The 24,844-nt window shown below is 46.2% G+C and overlaps 1 protein-coding gene across 1 annotated transcript in view; it reads left to right on the forward strand.

The window, feature by feature from the left end:
* GABBR2 (gamma-aminobutyric acid type B receptor subunit 2) overlaps positions 1-24,844 on the forward strand; it is a 351,377-nt gene that overhangs the window by 181,568 nt on the left and 144,965 nt on the right. Inside the window, exons 5-6 of the mRNA XM_058694795.1 lie at positions 6,182-6,247; positions 12,918-13,118. Coding sequence (XP_058550778.1) covers positions 6,182-6,247; positions 12,918-13,118 — 267 coding nt within the window. The remainder of the gene's footprint in view (positions 1-6,181; positions 6,248-12,917; positions 13,119-24,844) is intronic.

Consider the following 24,844-nt stretch of genomic DNA (forward strand, 5'->3'; position numbering starts at 1 on the left):
TGCTCTCTTCTTTAAGAGTATATGTCTCCCTAAGGTACAGCCTTGTTGAATCACTGTGTTGTACACCTGAAACTAATATACCATTGTGTGTCAACCATAATCACCTAGGTAGATAGATAGATAGATAAAAATAAAAAATAAACAGGAGGGCTAATCAGAATAAAAAGATTGTTGTAACAACAACAAGAATATATATCTCTTGCTTCTCTGCCTTTAAGGACATTTCTCTGGTGAGGGAAAAAAAAGGGTCTAAGAAAAACTTAACTTGAGCTAAATAAAAGTACTCATTCTAGGTATGGAATCAGTGTGTCAGGGCCAGGAGGGACTTTGGGAAGCATCTAGGCTAACCCTGCTGGACTCATCCCAGGTCTCACAGCCAGAGTCAGGGGGCGAGAGTGGCCTGAGTCCCTGGCCCCTTCCTCAGTGCCCACTGGCCCCAGTCAAGCCACCTCCCAGCCCCACCACGGCCAGCCTCTAAAAGTTTGACCGCCCTGGGGCTTGTCATACCTCCTCCCTTTCCACAACTTTTGTACACAGTTTCATCTGATTTTTCGGCAGCCCAGTGGGTCTGTGGGGCTGGGCACCTGAGAAACCAGGAAGTGATCACATGTGGGCCAAGACAGGTGCGCAGGCGGCAGGAGATGCCAGATAACCCAGTGTCCGGGTCGACCTTGCCTTTCCAGCGGGACCCCACACCCCTGCCACGGGGAAGGCAGGATGGGGTGGCCTTCTGCTTTCCTGCTGTTTTAAATGTACACCAGCTATTTTAACGCCTCAGGATCACATCTGCTGTTCCAGTGCCTCCACACGGAAGTCTGCGGGACTTTCCTCTGTGAGTTGTTGCTGCAGACTGGATGTTTGCTCAGCCTGGGAGGCAATATATAGGGGCAGTGGTCAAGTGCTCAGGCTCTGGGGCTGGGCCCAGCCAGGGTGGAGGCCGGCACCACCACTGCCTACCTGTGTGACCTGGTGCCTTAGGTTGAACTCCCTAGAAACAGAGCCCAAGGTTCTGGTGAAAGAGCTTTATGAGAGCACGCTCAGGAGAAGGGAGGGAGGCAGGGTAAGGCAAGAGGGGAGCTGGGCCAGAATGCTGTCTTGGCTGGAGACCAGGTTAGCCTGGCCCCCCCGGGGTGTCTGGACCACACAGCTGGTCCCACCTTTCCGAGACCTCAGTCGGGTCACTGGGTGCTGCAGAATGTGGCACCCAGCGTGGCCTTTGGGGCCAGGAAGTTCTCTGTAGCTGGGGGCAGTTCTCCAGAGAAGCCAGTGAGAGTGAGCTGTAAGCTGTAAGCCGCCCACCCTGCACGGGATGGATGCAACAGTCCTGGTTGGCTGCAGGAGGGGGGGTGTGGGGGTGGCGGGGGGGGGGGGTGGGAGGGGGGGGAGGGGCTGGGGGGAAGTAGGGAGGGAGTATCCAGGAGGGCCAGCAGTGTCTGCCACCCTCAGAAAAGTTTCAGCTCACTCATGAAACTTTCCGGAGTGGACATAATAATAACGGCTCTCTCCTTGGGTGGGGCTGATGACTGCTTAGTACCATGGTTAGAAAAGCACTTAGGAATTGTCCTTGATTTTTATTTTGCTAGAATCCCCTGCAAACTGGAGGTTATATACAAGCTCTTTGTTTTGTTATTCTCTGTACATAAATTTCCTTTTTTATTGAAGTACAGTTGACATACAAGGTTATATTAGTTTCTTTTTTTCTTCTCATTTAAAAAATCTTTTATTAAAACTCCCCCTTTATTTGCCTTCTTTTTATATATATATAGAATTTATTGTCATACACAAGGTCTTTGAATTGGGATTTCCTTCTTATGTGGGGTGTGTGTGTGTGTGTGTGTGTGTGTGTGTGTGTGTGATTTTAGCTTGCTTTAAGGGTCCCAGAGACAAAGAGACTCTAGACAACAGATGAGAAGGACCCAGGAAGGAGGAAAGGAAATCCATCCAAGGTTTGGGCTGAGTACCCCTCCCCAGACCTCCCACCCTGTCGCTGTTTCCTTCCATTTTTGCCCCTTCCCCGTAGGCGAGGCCTCTTGTGTGAACATAGGCCTCCATATGGTCTCCAACCTTAGATCTAACCGTTTGAGCACAAGTTGTCCTTTGTCCCACCTCATGTCACCTTTCACCCCTGGTGGTCCCCTGCAGAATCAAGAGTGTGTGGGAAGGCACAGGATTTTTGGACCCTGCCCTCTGTCACATTCTGGGTTCTCTGCACCGTCACAACTCTGTTCTGTCCCTCTGATGACCAGGGACATTCACAGCTCTCCTCCTGTACCCCCCTGGTACTCTTCATTCTGCCCCAAAGTCCTTCCCACCACAAAGGAGAGTGTGCTTCCACCCCTGGCAGGGAGGTGGGAGGCGTGGCCAGATGCAGGGACCACTGCCAAGGCAAAATTTGTCTTTCTACTTTCCGGATTCTCAGGAAGAGATACAAGTTATGTAACACCGAACAGCGTGATTCTAGAACTTTTGTGAGAGCAGGCATGTGTTAAAAATTTTTAAGACTCCTGAACGCTGAAACATTTCCCCTCAGCCCTGCATCTTCCAATTAATTGCTACTCTGGAAAGGAAAACCAGGTATACCCGTGCTTTTCATATTCTCAAGAAAAGTCCTCATGCTCCGGGAGTACACATATCCCATTTTGAGAAGCCCTTCAACCTCTTTCGACTGTTTTCAAGGCTCCTGCTAAGGACCCCTGGCCACTTGCATCTCCCTTTGTCCACTGCCCACCCCGGGATTCCAGGCTTCAGCTGCACTGGGTGCTGGCTCATCCCTCCCAGGCACTACAGGATCTTGCCACCTCTTACTGGCTAGGATCAGAGTGGGTGTGAATAGCTCCCTGCAGCAGGCACCACCTGGTTCTGGCTAGGATCTTTCTCTGACCATCGGAGGGCGACCAAGGTGAGAGCAGTGGGTGCGGGGTGCCGTGCAGTCTTGGGGGAAACCTTTTGTCTCTCTAGGAAGGGGCTCACTAGATCAGTGATCCCTTGGTTCCATCCAGTACTAACAGTCCAGGAGCACAGAACCAATTGGTCCATGCAACTTGGTTGTCATGGCAACAGAGACACTAAATGGTCCATAAGTGGTAGAGCTGGTTATTTATCTATCGGCAGGTAGGTGGTCAGGTGGTCAACCATGAAGATGTGGTGACCCCGATCATGCTGAGGCCCTAGGCTAGCAGGATATTAGTTCGGTGGTGACCATAGCAGTCACTGAATAAGGAATGCAGGCCAGCCAGTGTGCTTGGTAGCTCAGATAGCATTCACCCACTTAATCATGCATCCAACACCTATTTTTATTGATATATGTGGCGTGCCCCATCCCCCTCAGCTGGGGACCCAGAGATGAATCAAGTTACCCTCAGTCCAGTGGGGAAGACAGACAAGCAAGTGGACTTGTGCCATGACAGAGGGCCGCACAGAGTGCTCTGGGCCCACAGAGGAGCAAATGACCACCAAGCCTAATGGGACAAAGATGGCTTCTTGGAGTAGAGGTGCCTGAGCTAAAGCATGAAGGGTGAGCAGCAGCTTTCCAGGCAAAGGAGTGGGGGGAGGGGGAAGGGCATTTGAGACGGATGAGCTTGCAGAAAGAAAGGGGCTGGGGTGGGGAAATGGACGAATGAATGAACGCATGAATGGCAGAGCTGTTGTAGACAACCGCAGGCAGCTCGTTCTGATACCCTGGAAGAGTGGGGAGAACAGTGTGATTTGAGATGAGACGTGAGCAGTAATCGGCTGGTAAATCATCTCGAATGTTCTATTACGGAGCTCAGAGCTGACCTGTAAAGCTCAGGGAGCCATGGAAAGGTTTTATGTGATCACATTTGAATTTTGGAATGATTCCTTTGTTTGCTCTATGGAGACCGGGGTAGATGGAGCAGGACTAAGGGTGGGGACCCAACCAGGAGGCAGTTGTAGTTCAATGAGTTGGGAATGACGGTGGCCAACCCAGCGGGGTGGGGCTGCAGGGACGGGGCTGACGTGGCACTGGTGAGCAGGTAGCCAGCGGGTCCTGGTTAGATAGAGGCGAGTGAACCTGGTGGGTGAGAGGGTGGTGACATGGTTCTCAAAGATGGACAACACCGGACGGGGAAAGGGCTCATTGGGAAAGATGATGCGTTCAGCTTGGGATGTGCTGAACTTGAGGTACTTGGGAGAATCCGAGTGGAGGGCTCCAGCGGGCAGCTGGAGAAAGGTCAGGGCTGGGGAGAGTGGTCGGGCCTCCACAGCACACAGTGGGCAGTTGCGGCTGGGGCCGTGAATGAGGCTGCCCAAGGAGAGTACTGAGGGCACGGAGCTAAGGGCACAACTGTGTGGAACGCCAGCAGTCAGGGACTGGCAGAAAGATGATGAGCTGATTCAGAGTCTGAGAAGGAAGGACCAGGAGGTAGGAATGAGCCAGGAGGAAGCATCATGGAAGCTAATGAGTGGGTTTCATTAGCATGCATCCTCCGGCCACCCGGCAACGTAGGTAGGATTAGCCCTCTTTTGAAAATGAGAGAATTGAGGTTCTAGGGGATTTAGACTCAGGGTCACGCAGCTGGTCAGTGGTGGAGCTGGGATTTGAACTAAGGTCTCTCTACCTCTAAAATCCAATAAACTATTTCTTCTATACCATGTTTAGCAACACAGAGCTTGGCACAAAGTAGATGCTCAATAAGTGTTTGCTGGCTGGCTGGCTGAATACTATTAGCAGCAAAAAAGGCTAAAAGATTTCAACAAACAAGCAGAAAAACCCTGCAGTGTGCCTGGGAGCATGTCCATAGAACGGAAGCAGCTTAGGACTTTTTATAGCCTTGCAGACATGGTGATGACAAAGGCTTGCCTTCCTTCAACTGCTCTGTTAACGATCTTTTAAAGTCCTTTCAGAGCAGGGTTTTTTTCCCCCCCTCTTCTTTCCATTCTTGCTTGCAAACGAAGGATGATTTTAGAATCCAAGCCTTTTTTATTTTGCTAAAGTACATGATGAGTAAAATGGCCTCCCAGTCAGCACTTTCCAATTTTGAAAGATGCTAAAAACTGATCTTTAAAGGCATGTTTCTCTTCTTTATGCATCAAAGGGCCTTGAGGCCTGCTGGAGAGGATGGGATGCAAGGCGGGAAGGCAGCACCACCTGCAAGGCTGAGCCTCAGGGTGGAGGGCAGGGAGTGACTGGGGTGGGGTGCAGGCCGGAGGGCCAGGGCTGGGCTGGATGCTGCCTGCCACATCCACCTTTAACCTGTTCTCTACAGAGCAGGGCCCTGCCTGAATCCCTGTCCCACACGGCAACCCTAACCCAGGACGGAGCCTCAGGCAAACGCCCAGTAACTGTTTGTTGAATGAATAAATGAGTCGCAGGAGCTGCTGTTCAATACACACAGAGATAATAAGTGCGATCCCATTTACAGAGTTTTCAAATATAAGTTTTTCTTGGAGTTAAAGACGGGTTGGGAGGAGGTTATAAAATCCTAACACTAGCTAGCACTTACTGGGCACTCACTATGTGCCAGGAACTGTGTGAAGCAGTTTGAGGATCATCTCATTTAATTCTCCCAGCAACCCTGGAATTAGGCCCTGGCATTATCCCCATTTTACAGGTGAGGAAATTAAGACTAAGATGGAAAAAGGAGTGGCCTGAGATACCCTGAGGCTTGTTGGTGGAGCTGAGATTTGAACAAAGCTCAGAACTCAAAGAGACTCTGGCACTTCTTAATTGGGAAGCTTCGTGGGTTCCAGGAAGGTATAGAAAAGTCTAAAATACTGGAGTGAGGGTGGGGGGTGCTGCAGCCCTATTTCTGCCATCAACTCCCCCGGGGACCTTGAAGCTCCTTTCTCTCCTCTGGCTTCAGTTTTCCTGGATGTCATATTCCGTGTATGAGGAAGGAGAATAGACGCTGTCTCTGTGCCCTGCAGGGTTTGCCTGCCCTTGGGGAAGGAGATCAGGGATGCTGCCAAGACCCCTCAGAGCCACCAGCCTGTGCAGACTTGTCTCAGGGCATGTCCCTGAGGCCAGGGAGGGCGGCACCAAGAGCCAAGGGGAAGCTGGCCCCAGAGAGGACCAGAGTATCCAGGCTGGGGTGGGACGAGAGGGCAGAGTTCTTGGCCGCAGAGCGGGAGGTGCAAGAACGTTCCATGCCCGAGGCCTCAAGCCCCCTGGTGTGCCTGTCATCCACTCTGCTTCACTTACATGTCCTTCTGTCCGCAGGGCAATGACGTGAGGATCATCCTCGGCCAGTTTGACCAGAATATGGCAGCAAAAGTGTTCTGTTGTGTAAGTAAAACTTTGGTCACGGCACTGTGTCTTTGGGGGGGTTTCATGAAGCTTTTTCTCAGACTCGTTCTGACTGCCTGGTCTGAGCAGAATATAGGACTGGAAGCGGTTGTTGGAAGCAGAAGTGTTATTTTCACTGCGCTTTCCTCTTTGCGGGGAGCTAAGCCTCCGGGGCTCAGAACAGTACAGTCCTGGGAGGAACTAGGGACCTCGGTTGACCAAACCTACTGGCTAATTCCTGGTCTAAGCCCTGTCGGCTAATTCTCTGCCCATCTACTCACCCACACTTGATGGAGGCCTGCTCTACGGCACAGCCTCTCCCGCCGAGAGGCCAGACCTCGAGGGTGAGGTGCCTCGGACCCCCTCCCAGCCCTGGAACAGGGCTCAGAGTCTAAGTTTAGAATAATCTCTCAACTGTTCAGTACCTACCCCTGAATTCTTTACAATTGTCTGGTGTGTGATAGGCTACACAAAGTAGTTTTATTAAATGCCTTATCTCATTTAATCTTCTCAATAACCATGTGAAACAACTATCATTATCCCACTTTACAGATGAGGGAATAGAGGCCCAGTTTGTGGCAGAGCCAAGGCTCCATCCCCTTCACCTGATCCCCAATCTAAAAGTCTTTTTTTTTTAATGTTTATTTATATTTGAGAAGAGTGCACAAGCAGGGGAGGGGCAGAGAGAGAGAGACAGAGACAGAGACAGAATCCGAAGCAGGTTCCAGGCTCTGAGCTGTCAGCACAGAGCCCGATGCAGGGCTTGAACTCATGGACTATGAGATCATGAAGTTGGACGCTCAACCAACTGAGCCACTCAGGCACCCCACCTGATTCCCAATCTAATCATCTTTTTTTCCGTATGATGTTTTAACCTAAGTACTTGCACGAATTCTAGCACAGAAACTAAATCTTTGGGTTTTGAGACCCTGGCTCCCGTCCCCTGCCCCAGGTCCGAGAAGAAGCAACAGAATGGGAGCCCAGTCCTGTGAGTCGTTATCTCCCCAATAAGCTCTTCCTCTTAGACTGAGCCTATTCCAGGTATAGTCTCTTGTGATGGGCCTTAGGCCTCTGTTCTCTTTGATCTTTTGTCAGTAACTTGAATGAGATTATAAAAAGCAGACTTTGTAGGAATTTTGGAAGTTGTGAAATATGTTGGATGACAGATCCAAGGTGCAAAGAACCCTAACAGGCTGGATGGAATGTTTGATTAAATCTAAGAAGATTAGATCTAATAGTCCTACTAGAAGGTGACATTAGCACAAATCAAGCTGCCTATGTCCATGGTGGTGTAGAGGCATAGCTGAGGTAAGTACTGTGCATTTAGAACAAAAGAGACTTTGGGGTCTTGGTTGACCTCAAGGCTTCTGTGAGTCCCCAGTGTAAGCATAGCTGCCAGGAGCCAAGGGGACCTCAGGCGCTATGTCCACACTCAGGGAAGGTGGCCCCTCAGCTGTCTGCTAGAGAGACACTGCCTGGGGTATCCTACTCAGCTCCTGGTGCACCTTTCAGGAGAGAGGCAGGAACTGAAAACACACCAGGAGTGAAGAGAGAGCAGTGACCTGAAGCCACGGTCACACAGAGCTATTTTACCCTGAAGGCTCAAGAACAAAATGAGAACCTGCCTGATCATCTCCCGATTTATCAGGGAGGAGGGAAAGGCCACGAGGCTGACATTTCTGGAGACCCTGGACAGAGTTTAGAGCTCAGGAGTCGGTCTTCTGCTTGGGTGCTGAATTTGGACTTGTTGACACTCTGGGAGCCTCAGTTTTCTCATCTGTAAAGTGGGGATAATAAAGCACCTGTCTCATAGGATCGTTGTGAAGATTAGATGAGCAAAAACACTTGGCACAGGGCCTGATGAGCCCTCAGTAAATGTCCGCAGTCTTCTTTTGTTTGTCTATGTAAAGTCTCAGGCATCTGAGAATGGAATAGACCATTGTTGGGCTGGTGAGTTTACTATCAGATGGTCTCTACAAGATTGTATTAAGCATTCTGTGCTCCAGGTAAAGGTAACAAGGGGTCTTTCCATATGAAAATCTAAGGAAGAACAATGAGAAAAACTGAAAAAATGGAGCAAGTTAATTTAATGCCTTTTACTTCAAAACCTTGCTTGTCAAGTTTTACTCATAAACCTTTACTCATAAAACCCTGTGCATTACCATCTGAGGTCCAGAAATGGCCCGTTTTGAAAAGGAAAATAATGCTCTGTATTGGAGAATGTAATCTCTTTTGGGGGAGGAAACTGGATTTTATCCCCGCCACCCTTCTCCATATCCCCAGGGCCTTTCAGACAGCTGGCACATGGTGGGTAATAACTCCGGGAGAAATAAATTAATAAAAAATGATCCATGAAGACACCACAGTGGTCGCTGGCCATCTCCCTTCTCCAAAAACTGCAGACAGACCTCATGTTCTGCTTTGAGCCAAACCCAAGTGGAGGTGTGGCTGTGATTTCTCTCCGTGCCATGCACTGGGATTCTTTCCTGAGTGGCATTTCCAGCCATTGTTTCTGCTCCAGAACAGACCGAGTGGCTGTCTGCCTCTTGACCCAAAGCCCCAGGCTGCCTGCCTTCCACATGGCATGGGACACCATCCACCTTCTTGTCCCACTTTCCTCTTTCCTCTTATTGGACGGTGGGTATTTTGAGATGGGCTTTATCTTAGGGTCTGCAGGTGGCTTTGTTGAGGAATTCTGTAGAGCTTTTTTGTTGGCTGTTTATTCCAAGTGTCAGACCCTCAGATGGAACCCGCCCTCCAGGGCTTGGAGCCTTATCTGGTTAGGAAGCAATTCTTCTGGCAGGTCTGGAAGATCCCGAAGAGAGTCTGCTCAGTGTCTTCTTATGGGTGGGTGACAGAGGGAGGGGCTGCTCAGAGCAGAGACTCCCTACCCCACTCCTCACCCCAAAAAAGCCTTCCTGCCTGTGTCGGGGTCAGAGTGCAGATCAGATGGATACAATCGTATCTCTGCCATCCAAATGCCGCTTTGCAAACTTTGCAGCATGTTGCTGTGTTCTTGAGCCTGGAACTGCCACCAGGGGAAGAGCAGACTCCGGCAAAGCTATTTATAGCCCTGTGGCAAAGTGTTCATTTGGGCTTAGCACAGCTTGAGCAGGTCTTGTCACTTTTGTCTTCTCCCTCCCCCCTCGGGGGTCTATTCTAAATTCTCTAACACTCACGCCTAGGTTCTGGTTTTAGCCCCACCAGCTGTGTGACCTCAGGCAGGTCACTTTACACCTCTGGTCCCCAGCTGCCTCCCCTCTAAAATGGAAGCAGCAGTCCCTGCCCCATCTGTCTCACAGGATTGTCAAGAGGCCTAAATAAGGCCATGGAAGGGAGACCATCATCCCAACTGTTAACTGCCTTCCCAATGTGAGGGTTTATTACTATCGTTGTTGTGAACTGTAATATGAAAAGGGAAATGTCCTTCTTGCATGGGGAGGGGAGGAGGCAAAAGGAAACATTATAAGAAGGGGAAATTGGATTTTTTAAAATAATTCACATCATGGTTACCTGTCTGCAGCCAGTAAGAACCAAAGCGGTCCATGAGACGGAAGAAGGTGAGCTCAGGACTGCCTGTTGCCACGTGGCAGGGCTCTTTGGTGGCCCACAGGTCCTGAGATCACATTCCCACCGAAGGCAGAGAAAGTGAAAACTGAGGTGACTGTGTAAACCAGAAAGGTGTTCCTTTAGTGACCTCACAACTACCTATCGGGTGCCCTGTGCACACCAGCCACTGTGCTGAGCAGTGGGGAACCCAGGGAAGAGCGGACCCTACCCTACAAAAACTGTCCCTTTGACAAAGGAGACAGACTAGCACACCAGCAGCTACTCCCAGCTCACGAGCATAACAACCGCAGCCCTTCTGAAGACAGAAATGTCAGAATCGAGGACTGGAGCCTTCCCCTCAGTTGCTTTCAATGGTGGATGGTGTATTTAAACCAGTCCACCTACCTTGCAGGAAACCCTCTTAGACCCTCACTCAAAGCCTATTTACTTTTGTTCTGCACATATGTTTAACAGCCCAGGTGCCCCTTGTTCCAAGCCATAGCAGTTTAAGACCAGCAAGTTCAGAGAGGACAGGGACTGGATGGCCATGAAGAGTGACACCCTAGACCCAGCAGAATTACTGTGCCCAGCCCACAACAGTGACTGGTGTTCAAAATAAAGCTATGCATTACAGAAAGGAGAAGGGAACAAGAAAGAGTTCCTAAAATGTTCCTGAATGTAGTGCTGGCCGGACACGGTACACGTATTATCTCATGTAGTTCTTACACCAACCCAATGAGATAGGCTTTGCCTTCCACAGGCTATAGATAGGAAAACCGAGACCCAAGGAGTCGTGCACCAGAGTTACCCAGCTGGTGTGTGGCAGAGAATCTAGTGTTGCTGGACTGTGGTCTCCCTTTTTGTTTGTTACAGAAGGTCAGTAGAAAAATGTTTATCTTCATCCAGACTGACTCATGTTCTAAACAAGATGTGTCGTCCTTCAGATGGACTAAGCTTCTATTTTCTGGAAAATTCATTCGCAAGGAACAGCTCCTAATGAGACAAGGGTAGGTCAGAGAGCTGTCACGGCAGGTCCCTGGGAGGCTTCTGACTTCCTGTTCTGTGCTGCCTCTAAATTATCACGAGGTCTTTGTCCTCAGAGAGGAAGGCAGACCTGCCTGTGTCTGAGTAGAGCTCCCCTCGTCCTCGCTCTGCATCTGTTGACTCCTCTTTAACCTTTAACCTCTTTAACCTCTTTAACCTTCCTAATAAGAGCAGCTGTCTTTTTGCCTCCACCTTTTAAGGTTGAGAAAGCTCCCAAAAAGTTTTCTTTATTTTGCTAAGAAAAGAGGGGAATTTCCAAAAGTGGACTTTGAATCTTGTCCCCTTGACTTAGCTGTATGTGTTTGGGCAAATTCTTCAATCTCTGAGCCTGAATTTCTTCATCTGTATGATAGAAATAATAATACCACCTCATAGGTTGTTTTGAAAATAAAATAAGATCATGTGTGTAATTGGCCAAGCATGTAACAGGGGCTCAAGATATGTGAGTTCCTCCCTTTCAGTAAAAGATGAGAGTTGTAAAGTCTCACAGACTCTGCCATTAATACAGTGACCTGGGATCAATATGAGGAGCCTTTTGTTCAAAAGTCTAGCCTCCAGACAGAATCTGGGATTATCTTTTCTTTAAAAGAAAGTTTCTCGGGACTAAACGCCATTCATCAGAGGGAAACCCAGGAGATTGCCTGCCTTTGTTGAGCCAGGATTTTATTACATAATTGAGATATGAGGGCTGCCTATGTTTTCTACAATTGTGATGGGGGCAACATTTATAATGTAGCTGCTGGAGAAATGACTATGATCTGAGGATTCATTATGAGAAGTATATCATCTAGAATTGGGGAGGCGAAAGTCCCATATCATCAGAGAAGTCTAGAGAAAAGGCAATGTGATCACTGCTTTGAGGGAGTTGAAAGGCTTTTTCATTAAGTGATTTCAGTTTACTCTCCAGAGCCTTCACTGTACCAATGAGCAGAGGCTGTGGAGATGAGATCTGAGTTTAAGTTAAGGAACAAACATTCTAATTCACGTGTACCCCAATGAGAGGCTCCGAACTGCAGGACGGGCTTTCTTAGGCATTAAGAGAGTTCAAAAGAGTTGCCTCCCCAGATGGAGGAATGGAGGAGCACTCCTCTAACTCTCAGACTTGACAGTAACTTTTCTCCAATGTATAGATGCTCTTAGGGGCTCTGACCCACTTGCCGTGGGCAGACCCTGGCTTGGCATCGAGACCCTAATGAAGGGCAACCAGAACCTTCCTGGAGTCCAAAGCAATCAATCTCTTCTTGTCACATTCTCCTGGCCTCTGCTGTAGGCCAAGAGACACAGAGGGGTGTGACATCAATTGTTTCCCAATGTGTTCATGGCTCTCCAGGAATGAACTGCAGGATTATTTAAGGTTCATGTTTTAAAGTGTGCACAGGTCAGGGGTGCCTGGGTGGCTCAGTCGGTTAAGCCTCCAACTTCAGCTCAGGTCATGGTCTCACAGTCCATGAGTTCAAGCCCCATGTCGGGCTTTGCACTGGTAATATGGAGCCTGCGTGGGATTCACTCCCTCTCTGGCCCTCCCCAACTTGTGCTCCCTCCCTCTCTCTCTCTCTTTCTTACAAAAATAAATAAGTAAATAAAGTGTGCACAGCTCATCACAGTGCACAAAGAGTATCTATTGCAATGATCATATAATTTTTATCTTTAGTTCCAATAAGGTGACATATTACATTTATTGATTTGTGAATGCTGAACAATCCTTGGATCCCAGGGATAAATGCCATTTGGTCATAGTGTATAATCTTTTTAATGTGTTCTCAAATTCAGCTTACTAATATTTTGTTGAGAATTTTTGGAACTATATTCATCAGGGATATCAGTCTATAGTTTTCTTATAGTGTCCTCATCTGGCTTTGGCCAGGCCCTCATATTTAAATTTTTATTCAGTGTTTATTATTTTATTATATATGTTTCCAGTAAACTACCTTGGATCTCTTGAGAGATAACAAGGAGAAAAATTAATAAATTCTCTGGTAAGAGGAGGCCTGAGCCCTCTCCACCTGTCTCACAGGGCACAAAGCCTTGAACAAATGTTTGACTCTTGGTACCTTCATGGTCAACCCATCTGTTGCAGGCATATGAGGAGAACATGTATGGTAGCAAATACCAATGGATCATCCCAGGCTGGTATGAGTCTTCCTGGTGGGAGCAGGTGCACACAGAAGCCAACTCATCCCGTTGTCTCCGGAAGAATCTGCTTGCCGCCATGGAGGGCTACATCGGCGTGGACTTCGAGCCCCTGAGCTCCAAGCAGATCAAGACCATCTCAGGAAAGGTCAGTGCCGCGGTCTGCCCATTTCAGTCCTCAGGCCCATCTCTTTTGATCATCTTGTCTGATGATGTTGGCACAAAGTACCCAGTTCTTATTCTAGCCTTTGCTGTGGGACTCTGAGCAAATCACTTGGCCTCTCCGAGCCTGTTAAATGGGGATAGCCAGCCATCCACTGCATGCCCCTCTAAGGAACTGTGAGGATCAGATAAGGTATGGGTGCTTTGCAGGCACAAAACACAGTGTTTATGTAAGCGATAGAGTTGTGATTTTTATAGCACCAACTACAGGCAGTCTGCCTTTCACACTCTGCCAGAGTTTCACTCCATGTACCTCTGACCTGCAATGTCATTTCTCAGGCTCACTGATGCTCCTGTCAGCCTCGAGGGGAGGACAGACCCCCTCAAGTAGACTTTGGGAAACATGTGCCATAGACCGGCCAGACTGGCTTGAGCCCCAGTTTTGCCACTTACTAGCTGTGTGACCTTGAGCTTGGGTTCTCCAAGCCACTGTTTCCTCATCTGTAGAGTAGCAGTAAAAGTACTGTCCTCTGATGGCACATGGTACGGTGGCCGACACGGTGCCTGGCCCTTCATTGCTGTCATAACTGGGAGCAGGACCTTGGACAGGGTCTCCACATGTTCCCACAGGCATTACTAACCCCTCCCTGTTTATCTTGGAGGGCTGTGAGAGAGCCAGTAATGTGGCATTCCTGAGTATTTCAGAAGTTCCCCCGTGATTACCTATCAGGGTGTTATCAAGAATCAGGTGATGGCGGCCCTGGTGAATGACTATAGTAACATCTGTCTCTTAGTTCTAACCACCAGCCAGAATTGACAACAACAGTGGGTGTAATTCTCTTCTGCCTTCTCTGAGCTCAGGTTGTTAATTTTTCCACCCAACCACAGCTCCACTGAAGGAATTAAACTTCATGGCAAAGTTATATATATACACATGTATATAAAATCATTTATATATAAATTTTTTATCCATTATTTAATCTCAATCAGAGCCAACTCTATAAGAATGATTTATTGATTTCTCAAAAAAATGGCAAATCATTAGGACACATTTTGTAAACAACTCTTTAGATCATGCTGGCACCTGAGGGAAGCTGGAAAAACACTCTAGCTAGAAAATGCTGGAAGAAATATTTTCATACAAAAATCAATGAGCATATAGAAAGTTTTTTGAGATGCTGAATAATGCACAGAAACAACTCATTTTATTTCAAGTGTTATTTTTAAAGGTGTCAAAGTTCGTAGCTTATCAGCAGAGACTTGAGTCCAGGGACACTCTAGACTCAACCTCAAAATAACATAAGATTAGGAAAATACAAAGACTAAGCAAAGGATTCCATGAAAGCAGGCAGCACAATAACTGAACTGAGGACTTAGGAGACCAAAGACAGAAATGGTTACACACGAGGGCTGTGAAGCCGGGGCGCTTAAGGTTCATAAGACACCATGAGAAGGCCTCGAATGTCGTTCTAAGCAGCATGGATGTGGCAGGGTGGGTGAGCCATGCACGAATGTGAGCAGTACACAGGAATGCATTTTGGGAAGATCATTTTTTGTGGTGTCTTGGGGGGAATGCTCTGACTGTAAAACAGCATCTTCCAGGTCACTGACTTTAATTTTTTTCATTTTAATATTTTTATTTGGAGCTAGTGAGGAGGCTGACCTCACCCCCATAACTCTGTGCCTGGGAATGGAATACTTTTGTGGTTATTCCTGGGGCTGTTCACTTTACCCCTCAGTATGGGTTACTCACTGACAGGCCTCCCAGAAGGGAGTCAGTGCCATTAAAACAGAGCCAAGCTCCTGGCATGGGGAGCTTCCAAAATTCCAGGACACCCAGTCCCTGTCTCTAAGGTTTGAAGCAAGAGACAGCATTTCTGAGGTGCTGGGAGGTACTGGGGTGGCTCAGTCGGTTAAGCGTACAACTCTTGGTTTTGGCTCAGGTCATGATCTCATGGTTCATGGGTTCAAGCCCTGAGGTAGGCTCTGTGCTGACAGCATGGAGCCTTCTTGGGATTCTCTCTCTGCCCTTCCCTGGCATGTGCTCTCTCTCTCTCTCTCCCTCTCTCTCTCTCTCTCAAACTAAATAAATTAAAAAAAAATTAAGACAGCATTTCTTACATTATCCTGAGGTTACAAGATGATTGAAATTATTCGGGAAAACCTGGGGCATCTGCCTCTTGAAAGCAGAGGGTTTAGTGCTCCCCTACAGACCATCTAGACCAGCCTCCTGTCAGATTCTCAGATCCTTCCAGTAGCCAAAGAATTGCTACTTCTCCTTTAATTTCCTCCACTGGTCTCCCAGGACCCCCACAGGTCCAGCTTGTGGTGACCATATCCCCAGAGATGTCCCTTGCCCAAACTAAACAGCCCCAATCCCTCCAGTTGGAATTCACATGCCGAGCGCAGAACCTAAGGGCAAAATTTAAAGCCATGCTTGAATCCTCAGTAATCAAGATGAAAAGTATTTTCATCAAAATGCAATATTTTTTAAAATTCAAAATTAACACACACAAAAATCCATGATGAACAAAATATCAATATTTTAAATGAAGATAAGATTCCCAGCACTGGGATTAGGGTGAGCTAAGTGATTTAGGTCACACAATGGCAACACTGGATCTTGTCTGTATTTAAAATTCTGATGTTCCGGGGCGCCTGGGTGGCGCAGTCGGTTAAGCATCCGACTTCAGCCAGGTCACGATCTCGCGGTCCGTGAGTTCGAGCCCCGCGTCAGGCTCTGGGCTGAGGGCTCGGAGCCTGGAGCCTGTTTCCGATTCTGCGTCTCCCTCTCTCTCTGCCCCTCCCCCGTTCATGCTCTGTCTCTCTCTGTCCCAAAAATAAATAAAAAACGTTGAAAAAAAAAATTAAAATAAATAAAATAAAATAAAATTCTGATGTTCCTCGTGGATTTTTTTTTTTTTTGCGTTTGTTTTGATTTTTAAAAATACTGCCTTCAAATGTCATTGGTCTTGATTATTGAGGTATTTGGCTCCCTCTTCCGTGTTACGCCTCGCTCACCTCCCCCTGGTTCCGGCCCTGAACAGGTTGTGTTGATCCAGCCCCTTCCGTGCTTAGCCCATCCTCCGTGCTTGCTCTTGTCAAACCGTCTCTCCTTGGGGTGTGGGGCCTGTGGTTGAATAAAACATTCTTATTTGTGGTCTGACCACCGCCAAGTTGCCCAACTAACCTCCAAGAGTCTACAGTCAAAGGAAAGTCTAGAGAGGTGGGAAATGGTTCCTGAATTTGGATTTGTGTTATACGTGAGTGCTGGGGACTGTGGTCAGCCTGACACAGGCTGCTGAGCTGATGCCGATATTGGTGTCCATCAGTGTCCATGAAGACAAGCAGACACTTGCAGAACCAAGTGAATGAGCTCTTGACATTCTCACTAGGGAAGCTAAGGGGCAGAAAAGGCTAAGGAGACAAACCCAAGATCCTTGTGGTCGGTTGAATAGCGGCCCCTAAAAAGGTATGTCCATGTCCTAACCCTTGGAAGCTGTGAATGTGACCTTAACTTGAAAAAAAATCTTTGCAGATGTAATTGATTTAAGGATCTTGAGATCATCCTGGACTATTCAGGTAAACCCTAAATCCAGTGGTGAATGTCCTGAGAAGAGAAAGGCAGAGGGAGATTTGCCACATGGAGAAGGTCATGGGACAGTGCAGGCAGAGATTGGAATGATGCATCTTTAAGAAAAGGAGTGCCAAGGATTGCTGGGAGCTGCCAGAATCTGGGAGAGATGCATGGAACGTTTTCTCCTGCAGAGCCTCTGGAGGGAACCAGCCCTTAGTTTCAGACTCCTGGCCTCCAGAACTGGAAGAGAATAAACTTCTGTTGTTTCAAGCCACCGTGTTGGTGGAAATTTGTTATGGCAGCCCCAGGAAATTGGTACAGTCACCCAGCAGGTCAGGGACAGCCCCGGGACCTGAAGCCAGGACTGCTCATTCCCTACCCAGGGCTCCTTCCCTTCTGCCATGCTCTCTGCCTAGACTTGCAACGGGCTTTGAACAGAATGCACCCAAATCAGCCCTCTCTGTCTCAGTGGGGCACCTCTCATAGATGGCATAACAGGAGAATGTGGGTCTGGTGGTCAGGAGATCTAGCACCAATCCTGGCATTCTCACCAATGAATCGGCCTCCATAGCTAGTCACCCCACCCCCACCCCAGTCTCAGTTTCCTCAACTGAGAATGAGAGATTTGAACCCAATAGCTGCAGGGGTCCTTCCACAGCTAAGTTCTCTGGCTCTGTGTAAATATGGTACTGGGTTCTTACAGTGAGCTGTGTGACAGGTTGTAATGTTAAATCTTGGAATCCCCAAGTGACTCCTAGTAGAGAAAGTTGCAGAATCAGGCAGAACAGTGGCCCCTCTTGGAACATGTTCTTTGAGGTTCCCTCTTCCATACACCTGTTGCCAATGTCAGGACATCCCCAACTCTTTCACTGGCACCCAGGAGAGTTCTGGAAGGAAGGAAAACAAGGTCATGGGCCTCCAGAGCACGTTCATCACTCTCCTCCTACTGGAATTTCCAATGATGGGACAAGTGCAGACGTTTGTGCTTCCCTGAGCACATCCGGAGCTCAGTCTCCTAGAACCTCGTGAGGACAGTCTCTGGACCCTTGCTTTGGCTCCACTGTCTGGCCTATTCTCCTCACTGAGATTCCCCATTACCACTCTGCTCCCCCTTAAAGACTCTTTGACATCGATGATTTCCATTGTCAGCTTTCACTTTTCAAAGTCCCGTTAGGTTTGTTTCCAGTGTGAGCATTTAAAACTCTAGTTAGGTTTCTCTGGTGATGGCTCAACCTCTCTGGACATGTTTCCTGTCCTCCTGCTGAGGCACAGAGCTGGACCAAAGCACCAGATGGAAATGTTCCCAGAGCCCTGGAATCCCTGGGGACCTCAGAGGTGGCCCCAATCCCCCGTCAAATGCACAGGCTCATTCTTTGGAAGAGTTTTGTAATGTTTTCCGGCAAGAACCTTCTGCAACCACCCATGACTGTCGACGCAACATGGCAGAACTGGAGGAAACACAAATCAAGTGGGTGCTCAACTGGAGCTGGTGACCCAGAAAAAGCTTCACCCATCTCATTATCACTGCCGTGTGAGCTCCTGACAAAGAACGTGGAACTTTTAGGCAAACTCTAGGTTCTAGAGAGGAGGAAGGAAAGGGGCCGTGGAAAAGTAGGCATGCTCCCTAGGGAGGTGATCCTTCACAGTGCTGCTGCCTCTGCTTCCCACCTTCCCCAAGAAATTCCTCTTCCCTTTTACTTCCCTAGGAATTCACTTCGATGGGGGACAGGTAGTGTAGCAGAGGAACACAGGCTGTGGGGGGAAGGGTGTAGTAACCTATGGAGGGTCTTAAGGAATAGGGCACGGGCTAGATTTGAATTTTGGTGCCACCACTTCCCAACTGGGAGACTCTGAAAGATGGTTAGTTGTCCATACCAACATCCACAACCCCCGTCCACCTCAGTAACACAACTCTGGTTTTTAAGTAGGAATGTTGCCACCTAGCTGAAAAGGGACATTCCCCAGCTTCCCGTGTAGCTAGATATGGCCAGGATTCTAAGTCTGGCCAATGGAATATAAGTAGAAGTGTTACGTGGGACTTCTGAAAGTCTCCTTTAACGGGAGTGCTTCCCTTCTCCTGCGTGTTGGCTGGATATGGATGGGATGGCTAGAGACCTAGCAGCCACATTGGGTCAAGAAGTGACTGTGAGAAGGAAACTTCATTCTAGGGTGGTGTTGCCTACAATTTTAGTATATGTGCTGCCAAAGCGAGCACGGGTGGTATTGCCTACAGATAGGAGCTGGCTCCCTGATTACACTGTGGACCTGCCCTAGCAACCATGCACTGCCTACCCATGGACATTTTTTTTACATGAGGAAAAAAAAAAAAAACTATGCCCAAGTCACTGATAATTTTTTTTCTTTTATATACAGCTGAATCAAATGACATAGTGATAGTGATCACTAGTGATACAGTGACATTGAGCCAGTCATTTGACCTTTCTGAAATTGTTTCTCATCTACAACATTGGGATAACAATATCTCCTTTATAAAATATAAGAATTAGATAAAGTAAAGCAAAGAAAAGTATCTTGCAGAGTCCCAAACACACAATAGGTGTTCAGAAAATTGTGGTTCTCTTCCTCCTTTAGCACAGCAGCCTCAGGGCCAGAGAAAGGAGTAGTGAATCAGTTTACACACACCTACATACAAATCTGCTCTGGCTTGTGATTGGGATTTTACTGAATTTGTAGATTGATTTAGGAAAAATTGACTTAATAATATAGTCTTCCAATCCATGAATTTTGTATATTCTTGCTTTTACCTGGGATGTCTTTAATTTCTCTCAGAAATGCTTTGTAATTTTCTGTATAGAATTCTTGCACATACTGTGTTTGATTTATTTCTAGGTATTTGATGTATTTTGTTGAATCTATGTGCAAATTACTATTGGGTGCATATGTAGGGTGGAATTTCTGAGTCACAGGGTATGCATATGTTCAGCTTTAGTAGACGGTGCCAAACAGATTTCTAAAGTGGTTGTACCAGTTTACACACCCACCAGCAGTGATTGAGAGTTCCAGTTGGTTCACATGCTCACCAACATTTGGTATTGTCGGCTTTTTAATTTTAGCCAATCTAGTGGGTGTGTAGAGGTATCTCATTCGAGTTTTAATTTACATTTCTCTGATGACTAATGAAGTCGAGTATCTTTCCATATCTTTACTGGTCATTTTGATACCCTCTTTTACAAATTTCCTGTTCAAGTCTTTTGCCCGTTTTTCTACTTGGATTCTCCATCTGTTTCTTACTGATTTATAGAAGTTGTTTTTATATTCTGCACATGAATCCTTGGGTGGTTATATGTACTATTTATATCTTCTCCCATTCTTGAACTTACCTTTTCTCTCTTAATGATGTATATTGGTAGTAGTCTAGTTTATTGTAGTCTTAATTTTAATGTAGTCTAGTTTATTAGTCTTCTCTATTATTTTAATTTTAATGTAGTCTAGTTTATTAGTCTTCTGTACTATTAGTATGTCTGTGTTCTGTTTAAGTGTCTTTGCCCACCCACACTCATGAAAACATTTTCCTATCTTATCTTTTAGAAATTTTGTTTTCCCTTTCACGTTTAGATGTAGAATCCACATGAAATTGATTTTATGCATGGTCTGAGGTAAGATCAAGATTCATTTTTTGTTGATATTAATAACCCGTTGATTCAGGACCATTTATTGAAAAGTCCATCATCCTCACCACCAGCACCGCCATGCTAGAGTGTCAACTCTGTCATATATGTAGTGTGCATCATGGATCTGTTCCTGGAGTTTCCATTCTCGCCATTGGTCCATTTGCATATCCTTTAACCAATACCACTGTCTTAATAACTGAAACTTTATAATAAGACCTGATACCCAGTAGTGTAATCTTTCATCTTTTTTCTTCTTCTTTAAGATTTTCCTGGATGTTCTTGGCCCTGATGTCATTTTTTGTTTAAATCTACTCACATATTTGCACTTTTTATTACTTTTCATTCCTTCCTGCAGTTATGTTCTTTTTATGATCATTTTCTTTCTACCTGAAGAACTCTTCTTGGTATTTCTTTTACTGTGGGTTGGCCATAGACAAATTCTTTCTGTTTCTGGGTGTCTGAAATTTTCTTTCTCGCACCTTTAATTTTAAGGTGTAGAATTCTAGATTGTCCATGATTTCTCTCACCACTATAAGATGATTTCTTTGTTTTCAGGCTTCCATTGTTTCTATTAACTCAGATGCTTGACTTTTTGTTGCTCTTTTTTTTTTTTCCATTATGAAGTTCTTCTTTTTTATTAAATTCAAGTTAGTTACATACAGTGTAATCTTGACTTCAAGAGTAGAACCCAGTGATTCATATCTTATATATGACACCCAGTGCTCATCCCCAAAAATGCCCTCCCTAATGCCCATCACCCATTTAACTCATCCCCCCCACCCACCCACCTCCCCTACAGCAACCCTCAGTTTATTCCCTGTATTTGAGTCTGTTGCCTCCCTCTCTATTTTTATCTTATTTTGCCTTCCCTTCCCCTGTGTTCATCTGTTGTGTTGTTGCTCTTTTGAAGGTAATGCATCTTTTTTCCCTAGCTGCTTTTAAGATTTTGTGCCTTGGTCTTCAGTTTTACTATGCTGTACTGAAATGAGGTTTGCTTTGGGTTTATCTTGATTGTAGTTCACAAAGTTAATACAAGTTCATGAATCTGTGGATTGATGTGTGTTTGGAGAGATTCTAGCATAATATCCCTTTAAATATTCTCTCTTTCCTCATATTCCAAGACGACAATTATACACATGCTAGACATTTTCAAAATATTCCCTGTATCTCTTATGTTCCTTTCTTATTCTCGACCCCTTTTCCCTCTCTGTGTTTCAGTCTGAATATTTATTACTGTTTACTACTACTAACCTTTCTTCCAGTTCACTAACCTACTTTCTGCTCTGATAATATACTGCTTCAGCCATCTATTGAGTTCTTAATTTCAGTTGTCATATCTTTCATTTTTAGACTTTTTGTTTTATTCTTTTTTTCCTTCATAGCTTCCAGTTCTCTGATAATGTTCTGTATCTTTTAATCTATTTTCCTGAACACATAAATGTTACTATTTTAAAGTCATGTCTAATAACATCAAGATTTGGATCACCTGTGTGTCTGTTTCTATTGTCTATTTTTCTTATTTCCTTTATTCTTTTCTTCTTTATTCCCTTCCTCTCTTTTTGCCTCCTTTCCTCCCATCTGTTCATCCTTCCTTCCTTCCTTCCTTCCTTCCTTCCTTCCTTCCTTCCTTCCTTCCTTTTCTTTTTCCATTATTTGGTCCTATTTCCTGGTGTATCTTTTAGATTTAATTAATTTAATCGGAGATAAAAAAAATATAGCAGCTACAGAATGTGTTATCTTTCTTCAGAGGTTTATTTCTCTTTAAGAAGGCTGTTAGACTAGGCAAGATCACCTTAATCCAATCAATCAATAATTGAGTGGATTCCAGGCTTGGTTTTGGTTTTTATAAGGCCTTGTCTATTTTGGTTTGCCCTTATTCCTGGTATTTGTTCTTTAGTGTTCTTAGCTGAAATCTTTACTGGCCCTGGGCTTCAACTTTTGTCTTCCTGATCCTGTGAGACTCCAAATACTTCTGCTTAATTTCTAAACCCCTCAGTAGCCACTTCTTGGTTTCTCAGCCTCTTGCTTTATGCAGCTTAATTACCATGAAATATTTCAAGTGCAAATGCTAGTCTGAAAACTGGGCTCACTTTTCTGTACTTCCTTTCCTCCAAGACCTTGGGCCTACAAGCCTTGCAATCCTGATAACCCGGAACTACTGTTTTTTGTCTTCCTCTCCCTGTGGGACTGCTGAAAACTCTGACCCAGAGTGTGGTTTCCCTGCAGCTAGCCTTCCTACTTACAAATCAGCAAGGAAATAGCCAAGAAAGCCAGACACTGCTCAAAGCATTCTCTTCTCTCCAGCATCTTGCCCCTCAAGTCCTAGATGTCCTGGTTGCTTTGTTATGCCTTTGAACAGCTATTTTTATATTTTATTCTACTTCTCTGAATGTTTCTTCATGGGAGCTCTGGTCTGATATAAGCCATTTCATCACAGTCAGGGTGGAAATCCGGACAGAGACTATTTTGCCTAAAAGGTAGAGGACAGCACCCTGGGGACAGGATAGCATGCCACTGTCTTCAGCCCTTTGAGAGGCTGTTGTGCATAAGAGGGAACAGCTTCGCGAGGAGGACGTTGCTTGTGGAATACAGGTTATGGGCTTGCTGCAGATGCTGCATTAGTTTCATAGAGGGCAAGCATGCCTTAAGTGGAAGGCTCTTCCTGGAGAGACAGCTTCTCAGTGCCAGACGAGTCTAAAAGATGGAGCTCAGCAAACATCTGGAAGTTGCTATTGAGAAGATCCAGTAATCAGATTGTAGGAGGGGCTTAATCAGTGGTAACCGATTTGTGTATTCTTGAGATCTTGCAAGGTTTTTAGAAATACAGATTCTTAAATTATCTCATAGACATACTGAATCAAAATGTAGGGCCCTGGCATCTGCATTTAACAAGGTCCTCAGATGATCTACAAACTGGAATACAGGAGCAAGGAGACTAAATACCCCCCAGTGGACCTTCCAAATGAGACTTTGTGATCCCCAAATCCCAGATGCTAGAGAGAAACTCTGCCAGCTTTGTCACTCCGGGGGTGGTGGCTCGAGATGTGGAAAGGGATGGCTTCTTCGCCTTCTCCTGTCTTCTGTCCATGAGGCTCCCCTCTCCCAGAAAGCAGGACTCTGCTTGGTTCTGTTGGAATGACAGGCCCATAAGGTTTAGTCACATTGTGGGTTAGCAAGCTTGTGTGGGCTAGCCTGGGAGCCTCACCACTATTTATAACATGGTTTCTGTGGGGAAATATGTTCCAAGTTCCAACAACTGCCTTTCAAAAATATGCTGGAGCACAACCTGTCAGTAATTGGGACTATCTATATAAAGTTATTTTCTCAGAAACTTTTAGCATCTCATGATAAACCTGACCTCAGAGAATGAGTAATTAATCAGCCTTCAGTGTCAGCTCTACAATGGGAGAAATTCTGCCCTGAATAATCGGAGGCCTGCTTGAAGAACAACTACTAGCTTTTTCTCAGACAATTGTGAGAGTGTTTCTTCCTGCTGTCATTGTTTTGCCCAAGGGAGTTTGGTGCTGGCTTCACCTGGAAAGTGATGAATGGCCTGGGACATAATGTGGTGGCAACGGCTTCAACTCTGTGCTTGCAAAGACAGTAAGAATGAGGTCACCTTTCCGGGCTTGGCTACACCTGTTCCATTCCAAGGACTCTTCCCACAGAAATGAGGTCAACAGCCATATTTCCAATGTTCTCCCCCCACTTCCTACCCCTCACCCCCTGGATGAAGAACAGTGCTATGCAAGAGAAAAGATGTGGATTTACAAGTATGCATGTAATAAGTATACATAGGGGCCCCAAAGTTTATTTTTTTTTAAATTTTTTTTTTCAACGTTTTTTATTTATTTTTGGGACAGAGAGAGACAGAGCATGAACGGGGGAGGGGCAGAGAGAGAGGGAGACACAGAATCTGAAACAGGCTCCAGGCTCCGAGCCATCAGCCCAGAGCCTGACGCGGGGCTCGAACTCACGGACCGCGAGATCGTGACCTGGCTGAAGTCGGACGCCTAACCGACTGCGCCACCCAGGCGCCCCCAAAGTTTAAATAAATGATGTGATTTTGGTCCTCCTACTGTCCCCACAAGGAAATAACCCCGATAAAGTATGTCAAAGAGGTTAAAAAATTATACTCATTTATTCCCTGGTGAGACCACACTGAGAATGTTTGCTTCAGATCTGGACCCCTGACTTTAAAAGGGTCATAGAAACCTGGAAGAATGACCCAGTGGCATGTTCTGGGTAGGGAAGAGGTCTGGAAATATCATCTGAATATAATCATTAGATTGAATGAAGGGGACTCAAATACAGACACCACCAGCCCTCGATGCTTTTGTGTGCATTGGAGAAAGCTCATAGGAGCAAAGTCCAAGACAGAAGTCAAGGGGCGTCATTCCTTTGATGCTTAAAGCATTTAGAGAAATGCAAATTCAAGTAATGTGTAATACTTTTAACATAGCCGATAACGAAGTCAATAACCAGAAACAGACCCAAATCATA

Source organism: Neofelis nebulosa, chromosome 12, assembly GCF_028018385.1.
Source record: "Neofelis nebulosa isolate mNeoNeb1 chromosome 12, mNeoNeb1.pri, whole genome shotgun sequence".
Taxonomy (NCBI): Eukaryota; Metazoa; Chordata; class Mammalia; order Carnivora; family Felidae; genus Neofelis; species Neofelis nebulosa.